Here is a 22,028-nt window from a genome sequence, read left to right on the forward strand (position 1 = left end):
GTCAACACAACTTGGAGAGAATTGTTGCAATAAAATTGAAGAAAGAATGTGGATATTTAATATTCATTGTGTCTTAAAAGTCTGTTTTCTCATTGCCAAAAAACCAACCCTCTTCAATTAAAAATGAATATGTTTCTCCTACATCATGGGTAGGTAAAGTACTGAAGAATAAGCTACTGATGTGAAATGAATTATATACAAGGCCTAGCCCCTTTTACTCATAGAAGGTGCCCAGCAAAATTCATTGCATTTTGGTGGGTTGGTAAAGAATGAGCCCAAAAGTTTTGGGGATATTCTGAAATCTGGTTACCATTGCAGAACACTGCTGCAAATGGATTGTGACTTACTGGTTGAAAACTAAGCATAAAATGATATTTGTCAAACTATTATGAATTACACAAGGGAGGGGGGATGTTTATTTTGTACAGTATAATAAAAGCTGTTTTCCATACTCTCTGGGCTGACGAAAAGCTTTACACATTTTATTTTGTATCAGAAGCAGAAGAGTAAATTTGCAAGAAAAAATAAACACTTGATTATATAAAATATAATACTTGATTATATGAAATATAAAACACTTGATTTTATATTGTTTTTGTTTTCAGGACCTCTTGATAAAGAGCCCCCTATATTTGAAATACTGCAGTAAGTTTTACAAGAGCTGAAAATGATCAGTTGTAAGATGCAGAATATATAATGATCAAAAGCAAATTCTTTAAGAGATAGACAAACCTCCATTCAGGGATCCACCACTGTTTCGACTTGAGAAAATTACTTGACTTTCAGAGCCTCTATGACCTCCTTAAATAACTGGGAACAGTAGTAGTACCTAACTCAAATGGTTCTTTGAGGATAAGCAAGACAGTGCACATTTAGAGCTCTTCATGTTTCCTGCCACATGGTAGGCACTTAATAAATGTTAGCTTTATTAATAATAGCATGAATATTAGTTATTCTAAGAAAGTAGAATCTAACAGGAGAGGAGTCAGTGTAAATTCTTAAAACTTTAACATAGGTGTGTAAGCATATATGACTATCTGTAGTATTAAAATAATTTTTAAATGCTAAATATTAAGGAACAGAAACTGGGTGGACTGCAACCTGCTAGAGTTTGGAGTTTTGTAACAGAATTAAATAACAAAGAATGGTCATGTTGGCCTGAACAAATTATATGAAGTACATAAACTTTGAGTAGAATACTGGTGGCGTTTTTGGTGGAGTGGGAAAGGAATTTTTGATAGTCTAATTGATTCTTACGGCAGGAGACGGTCATGAGCATAAAGGCTAATGGGTGGGCACTTTGATTTGGTCAGCACGGATGGTATGAATGAATGTAGGCATGGCAAGGAGGTAGAGAAGAACAGGAGTTTAAATAAATCCAGTGATTTGAAATGAAACCTTAATTTGAAAGGTGGCTGCTCCGAGTTACTGAAGCAAAATACCTAGCTAACTCTGATCTTACCCATTCTTTGCTGCAAAGATTATGGACAGGTAGGAAGCAGGGTGGTCTGGCTGCTTGTGTTGAACATGTGTCCTTGGGGATAAATGAGTCTGAAAAGAGGGCCTGAGGGATAATGCACTGAGATCCTTAGAATTCAGTGTTGTAAAAGATGTGATTTTGACATGTATAACCATCCTCTGAATGTTCTTGAAATTGTTAATAGACTCTTTGGATTTATACTTTATTTTGGAATATCAGGTTTGAATTAATCAAAAGGGTTTTGTTTTCAGTCTGTTCCTCAAGTGTGAAACAAATTAACATGCAATACCTACAAGCACATCATCTAAAAGTACTGTAATAATGGGTGACATTGTTGTAGAGAGTGAATGGTGAGAAAACACTAGAAAATTACAAAGCATAATGTAAATGTAAAGTATTTCCAGGAAGCTAAAATTTTAGAAGGTTAGCAGGTTATAGGAATATTATGTTTGCTTTGGACTTCGTTCTACATTAATTTTTATTATTTGGCAAATAATCCTCTTCCTGACAATTGTATGTAAGGAAGGTCTCTATTTCTATCTCTTGCAATATGTTTTAGTTATTTTTTATGATGCCATGTTAGAGTTTCTGGCTTATGCAATTCTTATCAACAAAACTGTTCTGAATTGTGAATTCTAACTCCCAAAGATTCTGCTAACATTTAAATTATGTCTAAGTCGTATTTTAAGTGTGTTTCATCCTTTAAAAATCGAAGAACTACTTTATCCAAGAGAACATCTAATTTAGGTACTCCTTCTATGTGCTATATTGTAATTGTATTAGCTTATTGATTCCCTTTTTCTCTCCGCTCCCTGCTGAATCTGAGTTTGTTGATTGTTATTTGTATTTGTAGCTTTATTCCTAGTTTAGTGTCTGACATACAGTGAATTAGAGACTCAGTGTTGAGTTAAATGAAATGGATGAGGAACTGTCAGTTTTTAAATTTATATAAATTAGAAATTTTATTGTCTTACCAATATAAACAAGAACAGGACTATTATTTAAAATACATAATTTGAATAATTTATTGGGTTAATTACTGTTTTGATGTATACAGCACTTATTCAAATGATTAGTTAAATCTCAGAGTGAATTCTGATGCCTTTTGGGACGTTTGATAAAGTCTGGCCTTGCTCAGGGGGTTGTAACCTATCAATGAGTAGTTAACAACCATGTCCTTTGGCTTAAGTGTAGGAGATTGTAGGCCATCAGTGTATCAAGGAATTTCCCTTATCATTTCCTCATGGTTGATGTTCTTTTTTTTTTTTTTTTTTTTTAAATTTTTTTTATTTATTTATTTTTATTTTTGGCTGTGTTGGGTCTTCGTTTCTGTGCGAGGGCTTTCTCTAGTTGCAGCAAGCGGGGGCCACTCTTCATCGCCGTGCGCGGGCCTTTCACTGTCACCGTTTCTCTTGTTGCGGGGCACAGGCTCCAGACACGCAGGCTCGGTAGTTGTGGCTCATGGGCCTAGTTGCTCCGCGGCATGTGGGATCTTCCCAGACCAGGGTTCGAACCCGTGTCCCCTGCATTGGCAGGCAGATTCTCAACCACTGCGCCACCAGGGAAGCCCATGGTTGATGTTCTTTATCAATACAGGTAAAAATCTGGATGTATCAAACTAGGTGATAAATCAGATTGAGTTCTCTGAATTCAAATCATGTTTAATTGTTTTACTGTTACTGCATTGAATATAAAAGTATTTTTTTTAATCTATCAGACTGTAGTTCTGGCATAGCTGCATGCCCATCATTTCTTTCTTCCTTCCAAGGAGAGTGGGGCACCTATAGTTTTCAGTGTTAATAGATGATCTTGCCTTCCAGAGAATTTTTTTTTTTGATCATGGACCCCTTTGAAATCTGATTAAAGTTGGGAACCCCTCTCTCAAGAGAATACTCATACACATCTACACCAAAGTGTTTTTTTCATATAGCCTCAGGGGATCATGGTTTCCTGATCTAGCTGTCAGTCAGGATCTGCCCATGTAAAACAGTTAACACCATGAGCCAGTATAGTAATTCATCTGTAATGGTAATTCCCATTTTAGGTTTCTCACTTCTCTTTGTGTTTTGACAACACACAAGAGTTGATGTTACAGGGAACCAATACAGTATATTCAGTGTGTAGCTAACCTCTTTGGTCAGTATCTGGTTCTTATTGGGTTACAGGTTTAGTTCAGAATCCATAAATCTTGATTCTCTGAACGATCTTGTGTAAATGGGAGGCACCAGTGACAGTGTTAAAATGCTGGTATTAGATGAGGCAATAAAGAGTTACAAGAGTTCAGAGAAGGTGAAAATTATTTTCGTTTTTGTTAATGGTCTTGCTGTACTCTGTTGTTACAGTTGAACTTGACCATTAGAGGATTTTGACCACACTGATTTAGAAAGAGTCCTAAGAAATCAATTGAGAGATTACAGTAGTAGAATTGCATGTATGAGAATTCTGTTAAATTCAGCAAGAATCATTGTAAATGATTCTTCAAATCATTTTGAAGATTCAAATCAGTGTTTCTGAATGCTATTTGTTTCCATTAAACCTAATAAACAATTTAGGGTGGATTATTTTTCTTGCTAAGTTTGCTTAGAGTAAACTGTGTTCTCTAAGATTCAAGTGCAAAAGACATATGAGGGCAAGGTAGGCCCAGAGCAATGGAGGCAGTCCCTTAATTTCTATACAAGTAAATATCATTTAAACAGTGCAAGCATTTCAAAGTGGGATTATAATAGGGAAGACAGTGGCAATTTTATGGTATTTTGCAGTGACACAATAAGGAGTAATAGAGCTCTATGTAGAATTTTGGCGTTGAGGGATCATAGTCCTAGTGAGGTTGCCTTCTCTCCATCTCTTTCTTTGAGCCCTGGAGAGATGCCAACTATGTTTTTATTTTCTTTCTTTCTTCTTATCTCTAATTGTTTTAACTCTGAAACCCCAGTCTCCTACTTTTCAAATCTTTTCCCGCATCATTTATAAATGTTTGGGACTCAGTGTAATCACTATTCTTTACTCTTAACAGCTTTCCATGATTCATTCTTTAAAAAAAAAAAGAAACAAAATATCATGATATCTACCAAATTCAGTAAGAGAAATCTTACATTCCATTCACACGCAGTTATGATAAAACATATTGTGCATCAAAATAATATTGCTGTCGTTCAAGATCTAGAGGCATTTGTGAATGCATTTGTTTGGAAGTATTTTTTATTCACTGTGTGTATCAAGGCATTATTACTATGGGCCGTCTTGAACAAGGAAATCATTTCACTGTATAGAACTATCTGTTAAATTGCCATTTTGTGCATTTTACGTGTATAGCAAAGATGTTGATGTTAGGATTTTTTTCTAAGGTGTAACTGATAACCAAATTAAGTACAGACTTTACGGGATTCCCTGTTTGAATGTAATGAATGAAGGGTCATTTCATTAGTTCACTGTTTCAGAGCCCTTTAGTTTGAACCTAGCTAACCAGTCCAGTCTGATGTCCTACTGTTCTCCTTTACTCACCTTAACTGCTTACCATGTAGCCTAGCCAAAGGGAACTGTTTCCTTGAAGTGCCCCTCCAATCTCTGATCCTGAGGTCCATGAGGACAGAAACAACAGTCTACTTGTCTGAATCTTCCTTGTCTGGTCGATTGCTTAACTCTGAGTCACATGATGGTTTTAAGTAAATGAACATTGATTGAGTAAATGAGCAATGCTTTATGTATACACTTTACCTTCGTACCATGTTCATTAGGTCTAAATCCTTAAAGTTCCCCACCAAGACCAACATAATGTCTCCCAAGAACCTTCAGTGAATGCTCCAATTTTCTCTGAACAATTAATTATAGCATCTTATGTCGAATTTTTGAAAAGTCAGCTATACGTCAATGAAAAAAATAAAGTATATTCAAATTACAAAAAAATATATAGTGGCAGAGAGAAATCATCGTCAAAATTAGCATGAAGTTAGTATCCCACTGCTCACTATCTTCAGGAAGAACTAACTAAACTTGTTAGGAAATCTGTTAATGAGAGAATCAACTCTGACAAGAATTTTTGTTTTCTTTTTAGATACCTTTGCTGTATGTTGTCATTAACCTCATGCTATGTCAAAAGCATAATATCTGGGCCCCTACCAAATAATTGTTATTATATGTCCACCTCAATATTCATGGTTTTTCAGAAATAAAAGCTTGATACAAAGGAGAAAAAAAATGTTATATATACTTACCAGTTTACCATGTATGGTATAATTACTTTGATACAGGCCTTATCCCATTTCTCCTATAGGCTTTTTGTGCCAGTTAGCTTTGACTTTGAATACTCTTACCATGTGTATCCTTGGACAGTCTTCATCTGTTAAATGGTGACTGTGTTATCTGTACCTTGGATGGTTACCAGGATCTAATGAGATAAGGTATATAAAAATCAGCTGATGCTCAGTAAAGAAAGAACATAGGGCCTGACGGATTTATGACTGTCAATATTCTGCTGCTTCTCTCTCTTCATCTAACACTAAGCTAAGCTCCTTAAAGAGAAGAGTTAATTATGTTTCTTTTTAACCTACCATTTAATTGTGTACATTTAGAATTTGAAGGAACTTATGGAATAAACCTTTAATTTTTTTTCAAAATCAGAAAGATGTGATAATAAACACATAAATTAGAAACTTAGAACTGATAGAACATCTGTTTATAGTAAAGTGGCTAGTGAATGTTGAAAAATAAACTAAAGGACAGCCGTATCTCTAAGCTTCCCTTAATGCTACTGACATTTTTTATGTTTTAAAAACCAAAGCAGCAAAAACAAAGCAACACTGCAAAAGACAAGCATTACAGCGCTGATTCTAAGTGAGTGGAATCGGCATATCCACCTCGGAGTATATTAATCCCCTAGGTTTTCTTGTTTTCATGCTTTTCTTGGACAAAACGTTTCCTTACCCACACCTATACCCTCAAAAAGTCTTAAGATCTAACATAAGGTTATAATTGGATCGACAGCCTTCTTAGTTCTGAAGAAATGTGCAGATTTTCTTTCTTTAACGTCACTTCTTATTCATGCCGAGCATTCCCTGAGTAGCCAGTGTGTGTCTGTCACTGTGAAGATGCTGGGGGTACAAAGGTGGCCATGACTCAGTCCCCGAAACTCACAGGCCAGAGTAGTTGCTAACATCATGTTCCTTAGACCTCTACTCTCTCAGGAAATGTTCATAAATACTTTGTGATGAAAGGGTGACATGGTTTGATAATAGTGCATGCTTTATTTCTGTCTTATTGGCAGGACCAAGAAGTCTTTCAGTAAAGAAAACAGTTTATTTAATCCAGTATTTTCCTAGCTTATTTGACCACGGGACCCTTTTTTTGTGTCACACGTATTAATGTCTCAAGGGCTGTAAATGCTCCACAGCACACAGTTTAGGAACGTGCGCAGAGATGATTATGATGAGACGGGTGCAAGTGAGAGCACCAGGGGGCGGGGAGCTGGGGAAGTCTTCACACAAGTGACTACATGTTAAACCAAGTCTTGAATGATGAGCGTACAGAGGAAGGGAAGGGCAGCTTAGGTCCAGGCAGAAAGAACAGAAGGTACAAAAGCACAGACGTTTGACAGTGCCTTGTTGTGTTTGAGGAAACTCCAAACAGTTCAGTTCCTTAGACTGAAGTAAGGAAAGAAGCTATACCAGAGAACAATTCAGGGCCCTGGAGACGCATAAAAAGCCTTGAACAGCATGAGGGATATGTGAAGCAGGTAGTAATCGGTGCCTAGATTTCAAAGTTATGTGAGGTCTGTTGTGCTTTATATTTAAATTTATGTTAACAATATAAATTTACATTTATTCCACAGGGAAAATAAAAAATTGAGATTTATCAAAAACCAGCAAAAGTATGAGATAAACTCTATGGCTGAATCATCTACCATGTGCTGCTGTTGAATTCTGAATGTTATTTAATGTTACTTTTAAAAAACCTTTGAGTCACTGTGAACGTTTAATACAGTACATTAGGAATGAAGAGGCCTATTTTTTTTTTTTTTTTTGAAGAGACCTTGTTTGTGTTAAAAGTTTCAAGTTAGCTAATTTTTATTTTGGAATTCATCATAAGAGAATCAGCACACATGAAGACAGAACAATGTGATGTTATTTTTATATTTTTAAATTGAAGGTTTGAGCTTTCCCTACCGTCATTGATGCCCATTATAAAATATTGAAAGTGTAGAAAAACAGAAAAGAGAAAGTACTTTTTTTTGCCATATAGAGATAAATGTACATGTTGATATTTTTTGCTAGACAAATTTATTTTCTATACTTATAATTCTAGTGAACATAGTACTACTTTTTTACATTTTCCTACATTATAAATCGTTTGTAAGCATTACATTTAAAGTCTATATAATATTCCATTCAGTGGATATACCATTGTTTGTATAGTTATAGACAGTCTTCAGTTTTCTTAATCATATGATTTCTACTTTCTGTTATTATAAATGTTTTGTGTATATAGTTCCAGAATTGGAATTATTTGGTCAAAAAGGAGGGATATGTTTAAGGCACTTGATACATGTTATCAAATTATTTCCCGAGACAGCACAATTTATATTCTAAATTATATAATTTATATTTCCACTGGGAGTGTATCAAACTATTTCATTAGGTCTTAAGAACAATCATTAAAAAGAAAAGACAACGAATAAAGCAAACTTTGTTGGTCAGTAGTTTAAAAATATGGATCCATATTGTTTTGTTTATGGTTGTAATAGTAAGCAGTATTTCAGTTAATACTTTGTACAAACAAATGTAAGAATTTTCTTTTGATATGAAGGCTCTTTTTATTTTTGAGGTATCCATCACGAATTGAAAAAATCGACTATGAGGAGGGCAAGATGTTGGTCCATTTTGAGCGCTGGAGTCATCGTTATGATGAGTGGATTTACTGGGATAGCAATAGGTTGAGACCCCTTGAGAGACCTGCATTAAGAAAAGAAGGGCTAAAAGACGAGGAAGACTTCTTTGTAAGTAGCAAGCTTTTCTGTTTGCCAGATATGTAATGATGTATTTTTAAAAGGAATTCTGTTAAATTTTACAAAAGCTTGTTTTTTATTAAGGAAGTGCTTATTTATTATACATGGTATTGATCTTAAAAGTTGTTTAAAATAGGATTTTAAAGCCGGAGAAGAAGTTCTGGCTCGTTGGACAGACTGTCGCTATTACCCTGCCAAGATTGAGGCGATTAACAAAGAAGGTATGTGTTTGGAATGATCTGAGAATTAAAATGGGATTTATAGTAAAATTTAACTACATTTCTAATTTTAATTAATGTATGAAATTGTTACATATAGCTGTTGCGTCTCTTTGTTTTATACTTTACCTAATGAATCTTCTAATAATACTCTTTTTTAGGGGCATTCAATATGTTATATATTGTATAGAATAAGATACATAATATACTGCCTAAATAGACTGTTTAAATTAATAGAGGTAAATAGATGCTTAAAATTTTTCAGCTGACAGGCTTATATTATATGCATTTTATTTCTACTCCTCTGTTTCCAGTTTGCTGGCTAAGTTATTTTATGAAGATCTCAACCTGAGTGCTAAAGATATAGGAAAATTCAAATCAGTTCAACTTGGAAGTGAAACAGCACAGTTTTCTGAGGAAAGAGTATAGAACTTATCAATTTGAGGATTTCCTTTATTGCAGTTTTCTCCCTGCTCTTTTTTTCTTGATTTCTGTAGATAATTGAGAATTAAATAGCCTTTTGTGGTATCTAATATTACTACTGAGCAAAAGTTACTGAACTTATCAGAAATGTTGAAAGTACCACAGAAATCAGGTGTGTTAGTGTGGCATAAAATGAGAGAACCTGTTGGACAGGTAATGAATTTTAAAAATTGTAGATTAATTTAGAAAGGCATTAATTTAAATTATTATTGGAAATATACTTAAATATTTTATTTTTTAAATTTCTTGTTTAAAATCTCATTTAAAACAGTCGTGAAATACTTGTAAGTATATTTTCCAAAATACATTAGTTTTCTATTAGTTATTTCTTAAACTCGACCACTCATTCATTCTTTTTACTAAAGAAACACATTGAGGGAATTCCCAGGTGGTCCAGTGGTTAGGACTCAGCACTTTCACTGCCGAGGGCCTGGGTTCAATCCCTGGTCGGGGAACTAAGATCCCACAAGCCACATGGCATGGCCGAAAAAAAGAAAAAAAGAAAAAAACACATTGAGTGATAACTTCTTTGCAAGAAGGGCATTTAACCTAAGTAAGGGGATACTTACTTTAAACTGTATCTTGAAAGCCACACAAGTTATCTAGAAAAGGACGGATGAAAAGGTTTTTCTGTCAGAAGAAATGGTGTCTGCAAAAGAATAGTATAAAGGCATGCCATTTTTAAGGAACTGCAAATCTTTGATGTGACTGGAATGAAGGATTCCTTTAAAGGTTGTAGAATAGCAGAAGAGGTGGGAGAGAGAAGCAAGGATTGGCATATGAAGTATCTTGTAGTCTTCCTAAAGAATTTGAATTTTACTCGGAGGTGATGGGAACCATGGAAGGGATTTAAGCTGAGAATTTAAACTAACAAAAAATGAGAAAAATTGAGGTAAGAGAAGATAGAAGAGGAAAACATTTAAAAAGACATATATTTAAAAATGTTAGGTGTAAAAAAGTAAATCATAGTTGTCTAGCTAGAAATGATAATGTAACTTTACAAAAGCCAAGGTCCAATTTATTGGTTTACCTAATTGAAATAACAAATATGGCTATGAGTTTATTACTGGTCACCTGAGGGACATCTCAGTTATTAAGTTTGCAGGTTACTTCTTTTCTAGTGGGGCCTTTAAATCACTGTTCACTTAAACTTCTGGAGAGCTGTGTTATGGAGCTCTTATTCCCGTGTCTTAACTCACACTGGCTCCCCAAGTGTCTAGTCCAGAGCCCAGCACAGAGTAGGCAGTCAGTAACAATTTTTGGAAGGAAAAGAAGTATTGAATCAGTTTTGTAGGTTAATAGAATCTACCCAAAATGGAACAAAGCAAAGCAAAATTAAACAATGCTCTCTCTTATCATTAGGAGAGATTTCTTTAAATGTGTGAGCTTTGGGACCTTTCTTCCATGCTTAAAGCTTCTTTTACAAGTCTATGCATACACACATACAACATACACAAAAACAAACCACCTTCATTTTTTATTCTATCCTGTTTGTTCATGGGCATGTTATATAGAAATTTAAGCTTACATCAGTGGAAGAGTGATGTTACTGATTGCAGCCTCTGCCATTTCAGCAGTAGTTTTGAGTAAGCCCTTAGTGAAATATTGGCAGATATAACTTGTTTTTAAAAAAGTTCCATGGGAAGTATTAATTTGGTCATTTTTCTGTATGTCCCACATGGTGAATGAGCCTCCCCCGCCGCCTGCCACTATCCCCCCGCCCCCCCTGAAAAAAAAAAAAGAAAGAAAAAGGAAGCCCTCAAAGAGTTTTCTGTTCACTACAAAAGCTAAACAAAACTAACAAATGTGAACATTTAGGTATATGTAGTATGTCTTAGAGAAGTTGAAGAGAAGGGGCAAATCAGTGTAGATTGGAGTGGTCAGGGAAGTTTTCATATTATGGGTGGGATTTGAAGAGCTGATCCTTGAAGAGTGGGCTGGAGTTAGGAAGGAGGACAGCATCACAGCAGCTGAAGCAGTGTGAGCAACGGCAGGGAGGGATGAATGCACGGTCTGCGTAGTGAAGAGCCTGCTGCTGTCGGCAGTGCCCTGTGGAGGAGAGGAGGACAGGGGCAAGCATGTTGGGGTGTAAGGGGTTCGTGTGGTTTGGCATTCTCACAGTCTTTCCAGATTCTTCACATTCTTGCTATTCAGTTCATCAGTTGTTTTCATAACTTGGGTTTAGATCTTTATATCTGTGATTTGTACATTATGCTAATTATAGAAAGATATGAAATCAATGGTGTTATTCAAATTACAAAGAAAAGAAAAATCCTTATGCGTAGATTTATTGGCTTTGGCGCCAATTGTTTATACCTCTTTCGTAAAGGTCAAGTATCTGTTTACTTGAAGTGGCACTCTGCCCTCATTTGTATAGGAAATGATAGAAGAACATTGGAATTTCCATAAGTATAAAATCTACGTAACTGATATATTTTCTGATAGTACTGTAAAAGACTTGAAAGCATGGAGTCTGTAACAAAAAGTGAATATGCTTTGAAATAGCCATGTAAACAGAATATTGAGTCCTAAAAGCAGAATGGTTCAGTGGGAAAGACAGAGGAATCAGGGTTTTTAGTTAACGGCTGTGCTGCTGCCTAGCTGTCATTGGATGCAGCATTTCGCCTCCCTGGAAGTCAGTGTTCTTATCTGCACAGGAAGACTGCTATGCAGATGATATGTATATTTTCTAGCTGAAAAGCCTGTGAATCTATAATTCTTGTTTGCCAGTTAATTAATCTTGCAAAGGAATAATCCTTTCCTGAGAAAATGATTTTTTCCCTATAGCAGATCTTTCTCTCCATTATTTAGAAGCTTTCAAAGAGAGCAAATGATGATTCTTAGAAATATTATACATTTTTATAATTAATGATTTTATTTTCTTCAGGTATAATGTACCTGATATGTTACTTAAACATATACTTAAATTGTTATAAATTTAAAAATCCTCCAGTAAAAATCAAAATTACATGCAACTAACTTATCAAGATTTAATTAGTATACTTTATAAGGGAAGTCAAAGTTACTTTTACAGGGGAAGAGACAATAAACTCAGTAAACTTGGTGGGGTCCTTAGCAGGGGTGTGTGTTTGCAGTTATTGCAATCATAGGGTGTTTAGCATTACTTGTTCTATATCATGTGTTGCTGTGAGGTTGAATTATATTTTCTAATGATGCTGACTCGCTCCTATTTCAGGAACTTTCACAGTTCAGTTTTATGATGGAGTTATTCGTTGTTTAAAGAGAATGCACATTAAAGCCATGCCCGAGGATGCTAAGGGGCAGGTAAGAGTGTTCAGCATTCCTAGCTACCCACAGGGATGTTTTCTTGAATGGTGACTGATCAAAATATATATATACAGACATATATATATTTTAAAGTGAACTAATTGTAGGATTATGTGCTGATAGCCCCAAATAGCAGCAAGAAAGAGAAGCTTAGAATGTAAAATAAATTATACACTTGATTTTTGCTTCTTTGGCTTTAGACCTGCTAAAGTTATAGGTCACTAGTTTCTGTTCCAGGTGAAATCCCAGCATCCACTAAGCTGGTGTTGTCCTATCGACCCAGCTGGATCGTGTAACCAGTCTATGGGAAGTGAGGTAAGTGCCTTTTTTTAATTTTGTTTTGTTTTTCCTGGTATATAGTATCATTTAGAAAGTTAATTTTTAATATAAAATTTTATATTGAGTTTCTTATCTTCTTCTTTTCTTCTATAAATCATAGTTGTTAATCTTCTTTCAAAAGGCGCTTACCTGACACTCTGTAGGCTGTTTCAGGTAGGGCTTTCTGAGTTATATGTTGTAAGCAGTGTATTACATGTTTTGTCACTGCTCAAAGCAAGAATGAACGGTAAGCATTTGAAGGAGAATCTGGGATGAAGTTAAACCCATAATTCCATTATGGTTGATTATGTTTCCTGAAATACTGGAAAGAAAAGGTGCCGGTAGAAATTTAAAATATTTTCTTTTATGTTCTGCTGTTATTTGGGATTTTCAGCACCTGGACCTACAATTAATTTTAAGAAATTGAAAGTGATCTATAAAAATGTCTAATATGGAAATATGCTACATATTTATTGCATACCATGCAGTAAAAAATATCATCCTGAACTGTATTGAAATCACATGGTCAGTTCCAGTCAAGTGTATATATTTAGTAGTCTAGAAGGTAGACTATCACAGTTAAAAAAATTATTTTTGATGTTTTCTGAGAAATGCGTGAGTGTTTTAAGTGATGTGGTTTTCAAAAATATAATTTCGAAATCATCAGCTAGCAGAGTTTTTTTTTCCCCCAATTAATGTGGAAATGCCATTTAAAATGGAAATGCTTTTGATCGTGAAATTGCTTTGTGTCTTCTTACTTGTATGTATAAATAAAATGTTCTCTTAAGCATTCAGTGGTGTGATTCCTTGGTTACTGCATGGAAAGATTGATTTAAACATTGGGAAGTTAGTACCTGTTTAATTAAAATTCTCAATTTTTTTTTTTTTTTTTTGCTTTAAAACTATTATTTTGTCATTCTAGTCATTCAAATGTTTATGAGATGGCACTAACCTTGAAACTTTATTTTTTCCAAAGAGACATTGAGCCAGTTTGGTTCGTGGTAAAATAATAAGTTGTAAAAATTAATTTTTTGGTTGTATTGGATGTTTATTTTTAATTAGTATTCTAGTCACACCATGATGTATTTAACATTAAAATCAATGTCAAGTACAAACTCGAGAAGAAAATATTAGTAGTATATTTCCTTTAATTTTACATTTTCTTCATAATTTTTAATTATGAGCATATTCAAAACATTTGTAGAATTGTTTTTTATAAAATATTCTTATTTTTTGAATGTCTTAATAAACCAGGTGTTGTTTGGGCCATGCTAAGAGAATCCCACTTTGCATATTATCATCTAAATTTTGAGTCCTTTGAGAATTCCTTTATAAAACTATACAGTAAAATTTCTTTTATTAAACCAGCAAAGGATAAGGAATCAAATAAATGCAGTGTGGAAATGTTCTTCTTTAAACTTTCTGTAGCTTCTTCTCACCTATTTTTCTTCTTGAGAGTGAGCTGATATAAAATTTACACTGTAACTCACTAGTGTTAAAGATTGGCTCATAAGATCCTTTGCCATTTTTAGAACATTTTTTGTATACATTGTTTTATTGGATTCTTATAGCAAATCCTTTGACATAGGTATAGCTGATATTTCTATTTCACAGTTGAGGAATTCAGAATTTAGAAAATGACTTACCTAAAATTTCACTCAACCATAGTGTGCAGAGTGACTGAACTCATATCTGATTTCATTATAGTGTTCATTATAGTGCAGTGCTCTGTGTTATCTACAGGAAACTTTGAAGCATATCTTTAGTTCTCATTCATGGAAGGATCACACCAGTTATTTATTTATTTAAAAGATTTTTTTGACGTGGACCATTTTTAAAGTGTTTATTGAATTTGTTACAATAGTGCCTCTGTTTTATGTTTTGGTTTTTTGGCCCCGAGGCATGTGGGATCTTAGCTCCCGACCAGGGATCAAACCCACACCCCCTGCATTGGAAGGCAAAGGCTTAACCACTGGATCTCCAGAGTCCCTACACAAGTTCTTTTTGATAGTGAATCTTTCCAGTTAAAAAATGGAAGAACAAAATAATGGGAGAATTCTTTAATCACACAACTGCAGCGATTCCCTGATTAACAAGTCATGTGATCAAGAACTGTTTTATCTAATTTCACTTTTAAAGAGTACAGCATGAATCTCTTTCTTCTAGTTTTCTCTTTATTGGAGAGAGAAAACAACTGGGCTTGGAATTTATCCCCGGCATCTTTTAGCATTTCTCTTAACAACTTAAAGTTTTCCTTGCAATGTGGAACCCAGAATTAAATGCCCTGTTCTTAATAAGACTGCAAACATATGATCTCTGCTGAATTATCACTTTCCTTTGCTTGCCTGTTGTACTTACTCCTGTTTTTCTTTCTGCTTTGTTGATGGCACTCTATAAGTTGTTTTCATTGGTGTTGCTTTTTTCCTTCTACTTAAATGTTAGTCTCAAGTCTCAACTTAGCCATGATACTTAAGTCACCCAGATTGCTCCTTGACCTTAAACCCCTCTTTCTTATTAGTGTACACTTTGCCACCCCTTTGTTTAATGGTTTTCCTTTTGCTTGGAGTGTCCATTTCTTGTTCTTTGCCTTTTTCCCTAGCAAATTCCTACTTTAGGGTTCAAATCATTTATCACTTTCCCTGAAGCCTTCCACTAGTCTTTCTCTTCAGGCAAAATTTTGTTGTTCTCCTGTAATATTTTGTTTATTCTCTACTGTCTCTCCTGTCACATTGTCTTATAGTTACTTTTATTTGCCTGTCAGTTCGTTATGGGCAGGACTAAAAAAGGAGGTGGTTCTAAGTAAAACTTGGATTGGACAATACTGGTGCATCTGGTGTTCTTTGGTTTTACAAACTAGAGATATAAATTTTATTTCACGGGGCTTCCCTGGTGGCACAGTGGTTGAGAGTCTGCCTGCCGATGCAGGGGACACGGGTTCGTGCTCCGGTCTGGGAAGATCCCACATGCCCTGGAGCGGCTGGGCCTGTGAGCCGTGGCTGCTGAGCCTGCGCGTCCAGAGCCTGTGCTCCGTGGCAGGAGAGGCCACAACAGTGAGAGGCTCGCGTACCTCAAAAAAAAAAAAAAAAAAAAATTATTTCACAACTTTGTCATAATTCATTTTCTAATAAGACATGCATTGGGGATGTAGTTTAAAATACGGGGAAATCTGGATATTGAGTGTCTTCCAGGCAGGAGCAAAGATGTGGTCACTCCAGGCCAGTGGGTTCCTGGGGTTTTCATCTAGCATCTTTTATTAGCTTAGCATGTTTCCTGGTATATGTAATAGGGTATCCAATAGAAAATTGGTGAATGAATGTGTTAGGTGGAACATCGCATGATGTTTTCAGTTCATTTCAGTCATGGGGGAGAGAGAGACAGATTTTGTATGTTTGCTTTTAATGGCTTATTGTCTCTACCATATATTTTCAAGACTGAGGAGTCATCAACTTGAATTGCTTAATGGCCTATGTTTGTTCATGTAACCCATGAATTAAATGCATTTGATGTTGTGAAATTGTTTTTAGTTGCTTGGACTAAGAATTTAACGTATTACACATTTTGGTTGGGTCTGAATCAGTGGTCTATTTGATAGCTTAGTGGCATCAGTCATCAGTTGAAGATTAACTCTGTAGAGATATTATAAATATTTGTTTTAAAAGAGTCTTTTTGACTGTGAAAATTTACATGTTAGTACCACTTCTTTACATCTTTCCATCACTATTACAATAAGTGTTTTTAGTTAAAAGTAAAACAGTAAAAATTATTTAGCCACAAACTAAAAAAATTATCACAGGAAATATAAATATTTGCATCTCAGAAGAATGGTAACTAATACAGATTCAGGAAATTGTAGAGGGAGGGAAATTAAACTGGGGTCTGACAGTGTGTACTTTACCTAGGTCAAGTCAAGTAGCTCTTTTTTTTTTTTTTTTTTTTACTAGTAATATTAAGCTGTTGTGATAAATAGGTATCCAAACTTTAAAAGCTTTAAAAAATAATAAAATCATACGTTGATTTCTATGAAATTGACCTTACCTTGGGTGATACATTCTTCCTAATAAGGAATAGTAATTTGCTCAGTGGTAATACAGTCGTCCCTCATTATCTGCAGGAGCTTGGTTCCAGGACCCTCATGGATACCAAAGTCTGTAGATGCTCAAGTCCCTTTTATAAAATGACACAATATTGCATATAACCTATTCACATGCTCCCAAATCATCTCTCTAGATTACTTACAATACCTAATACAAGGTAAAAGCTATGTAAATACAGTGTAAATGCTATGTAAATGGTTGCCAGAGCATGGAAAATTCAAGTTTTGCTTTTTGGAACTTTCTGGAATTCTTTTTCCCAACTATTTTTGATCCGCAGTTGGTTGAATACACGCCTGCAGAACCCAAGGATAGGGCGGGCTGACTGTATGTTTCTTTTAATCTTTGCAGAATTACAACATAAGCTTTTTTTTCTTATTACTTTTATGATCTGTTGCATTATAGAGAAGAAACATAATTCAACGTTTAAACCCTAAAGTTACCAAGGTAGAATGTCATGTAATATTCCACATTTGTCATAGGTTTTCTTATATTTTAGATTTTATTCCATCAAAAGAGTCTTTGATATTGAATATTTTCCCATTTTATGTAAGATCGTGTAACCGATTAGATCGTTAAATTTGATAATCTACCATGTTGATGATCTACCTTGTAAATGTAGTTAATTTGATTTTTATATTTGTGTGCATGTGAGTGAAAATAGCTTTGAAAATGTGATACATGTTTTTATTCATTAGTATCCTTAAATTTTAGTTAATTTTTAATGCTTCACATGTTTTGTGTTTTTCCTTTGGAGGATTGGATAGCTTTAGTCAAAGCAGCTGCTGCAGCTGCAGCCAAGAATAAAACAGGGAGCAAACCTCGGACTAGCGCTAACAGCAACAAAGATAAAGAGAAAGACGAGAGAAAATGGTTTAAAGTACCTTCAAAGAAGGAAGAAACTTCAGCTTCTATAGCCACACCAGAAGTTGAGAAGAAGGAAGATCTGCCCACATCTAGTGAAACATTTGGTACAAAATACGTTCTTACATTCATTCCCTATGGCAGTGGTAAACTCACATAGTGAATAAGTCAAATCCTTTGGCTGCCTGTAATTTGAACATGTATCGAAATTATTAGGATTTTTTCCCTAGCGTAATATGATGGTTAAGTTTTTTAGCATCTTACAGATCTGAAGATTAATGGCCTAATATGGGTGCTTGATAATGGTTACCCTCAGTATTCTTGAATAGAAATGCATTGAGAATTTGATTTGTAACTTCTACCAAGTAGGTTTTGGGATTTCTTTTGTGTGGGTTTTTTTGTTTGTTTGTTTTGTTTTCTTTAGCCTTTAAAATGTTTCTGCATGCATTTCAATATATAATACAGAAAAAGCAGTAAGTCATTCCTTTCCTAAAGCATAACTGCTTAGTAGTGTTTTTATTTCTAATATATTGGTCTAGAGAGATTTGTGTTTTTTAAAGTTGTGTCAAGCACTAGATTGAAAAAATTAAGTGCAGATCTTTTGTATTATTTTGCTATTTTAAAAATATTCATGTGTTTTAACTTTGGATTCTAGATAAACTCTCATATATATATTCTATTAAAAGTAGGACTTCATGTAGAGAACGTTCCAAAGATGGTCTTTCCACAGCCAGAGAGCACATTATCAAACAAGAGGAAAAATAATCAAGGCAACTCATTTCAGGCAAAGAGAGCTCGACTTAACAAGATTACTGGTAAACTACAATGATTCTTTTTGGGGGGAAATGGAGGGTTTGATTTTATGGTAGTTTGTTTTTAATAAAGGAAAATGTATCTATTGGTTTAGTGAAGCTAACTGGTTAATGAGAAGGACAGTTGCTTTGTTTTTCAAGGTCATCCCTTTCAACACCAGGGGCTTTTTCTGTTGGAAATGTGAAAAGTATCACATATTTTCTACCTACCTCACAGGGATGTTGTGAGGATCCATAGGATCAAATGTTACAAAATTCCATAGTTTTAAAATCACCTGCATGGCAGGAGTAGTTTCTCTAAGAATTGAATTATACGCTTTTGTCAACTTGTGATGACATAATGTCTGAGGTTCTAAATATTACACATTCTTACTCTTGACTGGTCTCATTAAAGATGGTACCATATATGGTTGGGAAGATGAATACTGAATTAAATTCAGCTCCCAAATTTGTTATGCCCAATGTAAAAGTACTTCTATACGTTTTAAAAATTTCTATTCTTATCTTCAGGTTGGTCTCTAGAATTTGGACTTATTTCTCTATGCCTTGTTGTTATTAGGAAGTAGAATACTAGAACGATGAAAAGCACTGGAAATTCTAGCCTGGTTAGTGTTTACAGAAGAAGGGACCAGTCATACTAAGACCCACAGTTCCATTCAGCCTAATGATTCTAATCTTTAAAAGAAATTGTGAATATATTTAATTTTTCTGAGTATATGTTATAAAAGGGGAGGTAAAATATTTTAATTAATATTCAGTCATATGCTCTTATTTTAAGGACAAATGAATTTTTGTGCCTTTGGCCTAATAAAGCTATGTAAATCTTTGTTGACATTCTTTTAAATAACTTGAAAAAGCATGGTTTCATTGTCAGACCCAAGAATAAATGTAAATTAAACATTTTGACCATTTTCTAAAGAGTAAGCCCACTGAAAGATGACTTTGCAACTGAGGGTTCTTTAGAGCCACTGTTTTATTACAATGTTCATCTAAGTAATTATAATTGGTTTCAACAAGTGAGAATATTTAGTCTTTCCATTGTTAATATTATTTTTGTGCCTTTCTCTGATAAAGGATATATTTGGCCCCAGGACAGGAAATATTTCAAATCAATTTACCCATTCCCATTCCACCTTTTCCTTAGAAACTATTAGCTTTGGAGAAAGCCAAAATGTTACCTTAGTGATTATTATGATGGCAACTTGAGACTTCCGTTTTGACTTAGAATAATGGAACTCCGAGCTCTGTACTCTGGAATAGTACTTCTAACTGCTGTGATACCAAGATTGAAACAGCCTTATTGGGGGAGCCAAGATCAAGGAAGATGGAAGTGACACTGACGCTACAACTGCCAGTTTCCCAGCATCATGGTTTTTCCTACAATCTGGATAATCTGATTTTAGTTTCAGTCAGTATACTCTTACATGTGTCTTACTGAGAAGTTCAAGCTCACCATTTAAAGAAGTAAGAAAACAGCTCAATCCACAATGATGCAGTATTTCCGCTTGGCCTTGAAAAGACAGTAGTGGGGGGGAAACCATTTTACCATGTACCTCAAGGAAGTTCTAATACTGGTTGCTTTAGTAACACCCTGTGCCTTCTGTGGAGGGACTTTGTCTTCACTTCCTCTTGGGAATCTCAAATCAACAAGTAATAGTTTGGGCAACAGTAGAAAGGCATAAGATTTTACGAATGTGAAACTGGTATGATCTTTTCCCTTTATTTACTCAGAAGATGTATGTTAGTTTTTTTAATAGTTCATCTCTGCATCTATTTCTGATTTCATGTTACAACTATACCATGCAAAAAGATAATAGATATTTTAAGATTGTCTTTTATGATTGAAACTCTGGCTTGCCTCTGTACAGTAAATTTCATCTGTGGACCATAAAAAGAGATGAGAACTAATATGAAATAGCAGTTTTGTTATGGAATTATGGTATATTTTAAATTTCTCAAGCTCACTTATATCTGTCTTTTTGTCCCTTTACTACTGAGAGGAATAGGCTGGTAACATGGCAGCATCTCAGCCTGCTCTGAGGTATTACCCACCACGCACACCATTTTGTTTATTTTTTAAATAGTTCTAACAGGAAATAAGTGGACCAGCAGCTGGATAAATTTAATTCATGTATTTATTCACTCTCTTTCTGTTTCTTCCTCATATATACACCCTACAGAGATTCCAAACATGATTTCTCTACAGAGAATGGAATAGAATGGCTTTCTTCAAAATTTTCAAATAAGTAGACACTGAAATTATTGTTGCATAGTATATATATGTTCTTCCAGAATCTTATTTTTCATTGTCATGTACCTTATTGATAATTATTGATACTTTATGCATACTGATTTAGAACAAACGATTTTACAAAGATAATAAAGTTTATACTTTGGGACAAAGTTGCAAGCAAACTGTAAGCAAATTTGAGTAGATTTTAAAGTACGGGTTGTCAGAGAGTAAAAGAAGAAACAGCAGTTAGTGCATGGTCTGTTTGTAATAGTTCTAGGAGTTCCTAGACATTCAGCCAGTTTAGATATGTTTGTACAGCTTAAGAAATTTAAAAAATAATTAAAAGACCCCAGAGATTTGAATTGGCCAGTAATAAGTTATTGATAATAATATCCAGGATATTTGGTTCTTAATCTAAGCAAGAATATTGTGTTTTGGAATCACTGGATGAAAAGTAGACCATGAATTTAACCACTTTGCTCTTTCTGTCTTCCCCATTACCAGATGCTCTGGCCTCTGTCCTTTTTATTCCTATCAGCAGTGAGAGACTAACTCTATTTTATAGCTGAAGTAGAGTATTGAGAAATTATCACTTTGTGGGTGGGACTTATAAAAATTTATATTCTACTTCTATCTGATATTTAAATAATTTCTTAAAACTGCATAACACATTCTGTTAAAATGTTTGTAGATATCTTATTTGGATGAGGACTTGTTAGTAATATATTGATAAGTAATATATTGATAATTAATACATATTTGCAAATAACAAAAATTAATTTGTATTTATTTTCCTCCAATTAATTCTTGAAGGTTGTGATCTATTTTATCTATTGATGTGATTTAAAAGTATTTCCACCACCTATATGAAAGGAAACGAAAAACATAAAGTGTATTTAGTAGATTGAATAGCAAATATTTGTCCTCTTTGAGTACCCCTTCGAAGTAGGGCCTCTACTCAGTTCCCTACAAAAGAAGAACCTAATTTCCTAATTCTTTTTCTTTTTCTTTTTAGTAGTATTTAACCTCAGAAATATTAGCTAGAGAAGAAAAACCTAGTGAATGCAGCTTTAAATGTTAAAGAAATATTCTGTGCTACATCTTTTTTAGTCATCTAAAAATGTGTTCAAAAGTTATATTATTATAGTTAGGATTGAATTTATGATTTATAAACTATTTTTGTAAAATTACTTATACATTGGGTCTTTTTTCCTCCATTTAAACCTACACTTAATACTGTGTGG

General features: G+C 34.4%; 1 protein-coding gene across 2 annotated transcripts in view; it reads left to right on the forward strand.

The window, feature by feature from the left end:
• Nucleotides 1-22,028, forward strand: part of PHF20L1 (PHD finger protein 20 like 1) — a 73,298-nt gene that overhangs the window by 7,427 nt on the left and 43,843 nt on the right. The window contains exons 2-7 of one of the 2 annotated variants that reach the window (XM_065895216.1): nt 8,297-8,468; nt 8,614-8,698; nt 12,375-12,463; nt 12,704-12,781; nt 17,633-17,846; nt 18,429-18,554. In XM_065895216.1, coding sequence (XP_065751288.1) covers nt 8,297-8,468; nt 8,614-8,698; nt 12,375-12,463; nt 12,704-12,781; nt 17,633-17,846; nt 18,429-18,554 — 764 coding nt within the window. The remainder of the gene's footprint in view (nt 1-8,296; nt 8,469-8,613; nt 8,699-12,374; nt 12,464-12,703; nt 12,782-17,632; nt 17,847-18,428; nt 18,555-22,028) is intronic. The other variant, XM_065895217.1, reaches the window with a different exon arrangement.

The sequence above is a fragment of the Phocoena phocoena genome, chromosome 17 (assembly GCF_963924675.1).
Source record: "Phocoena phocoena chromosome 17, mPhoPho1.1, whole genome shotgun sequence".
Classification (NCBI taxonomy): Eukaryota; Metazoa; Chordata; class Mammalia; order Artiodactyla; family Phocoenidae; genus Phocoena; species Phocoena phocoena.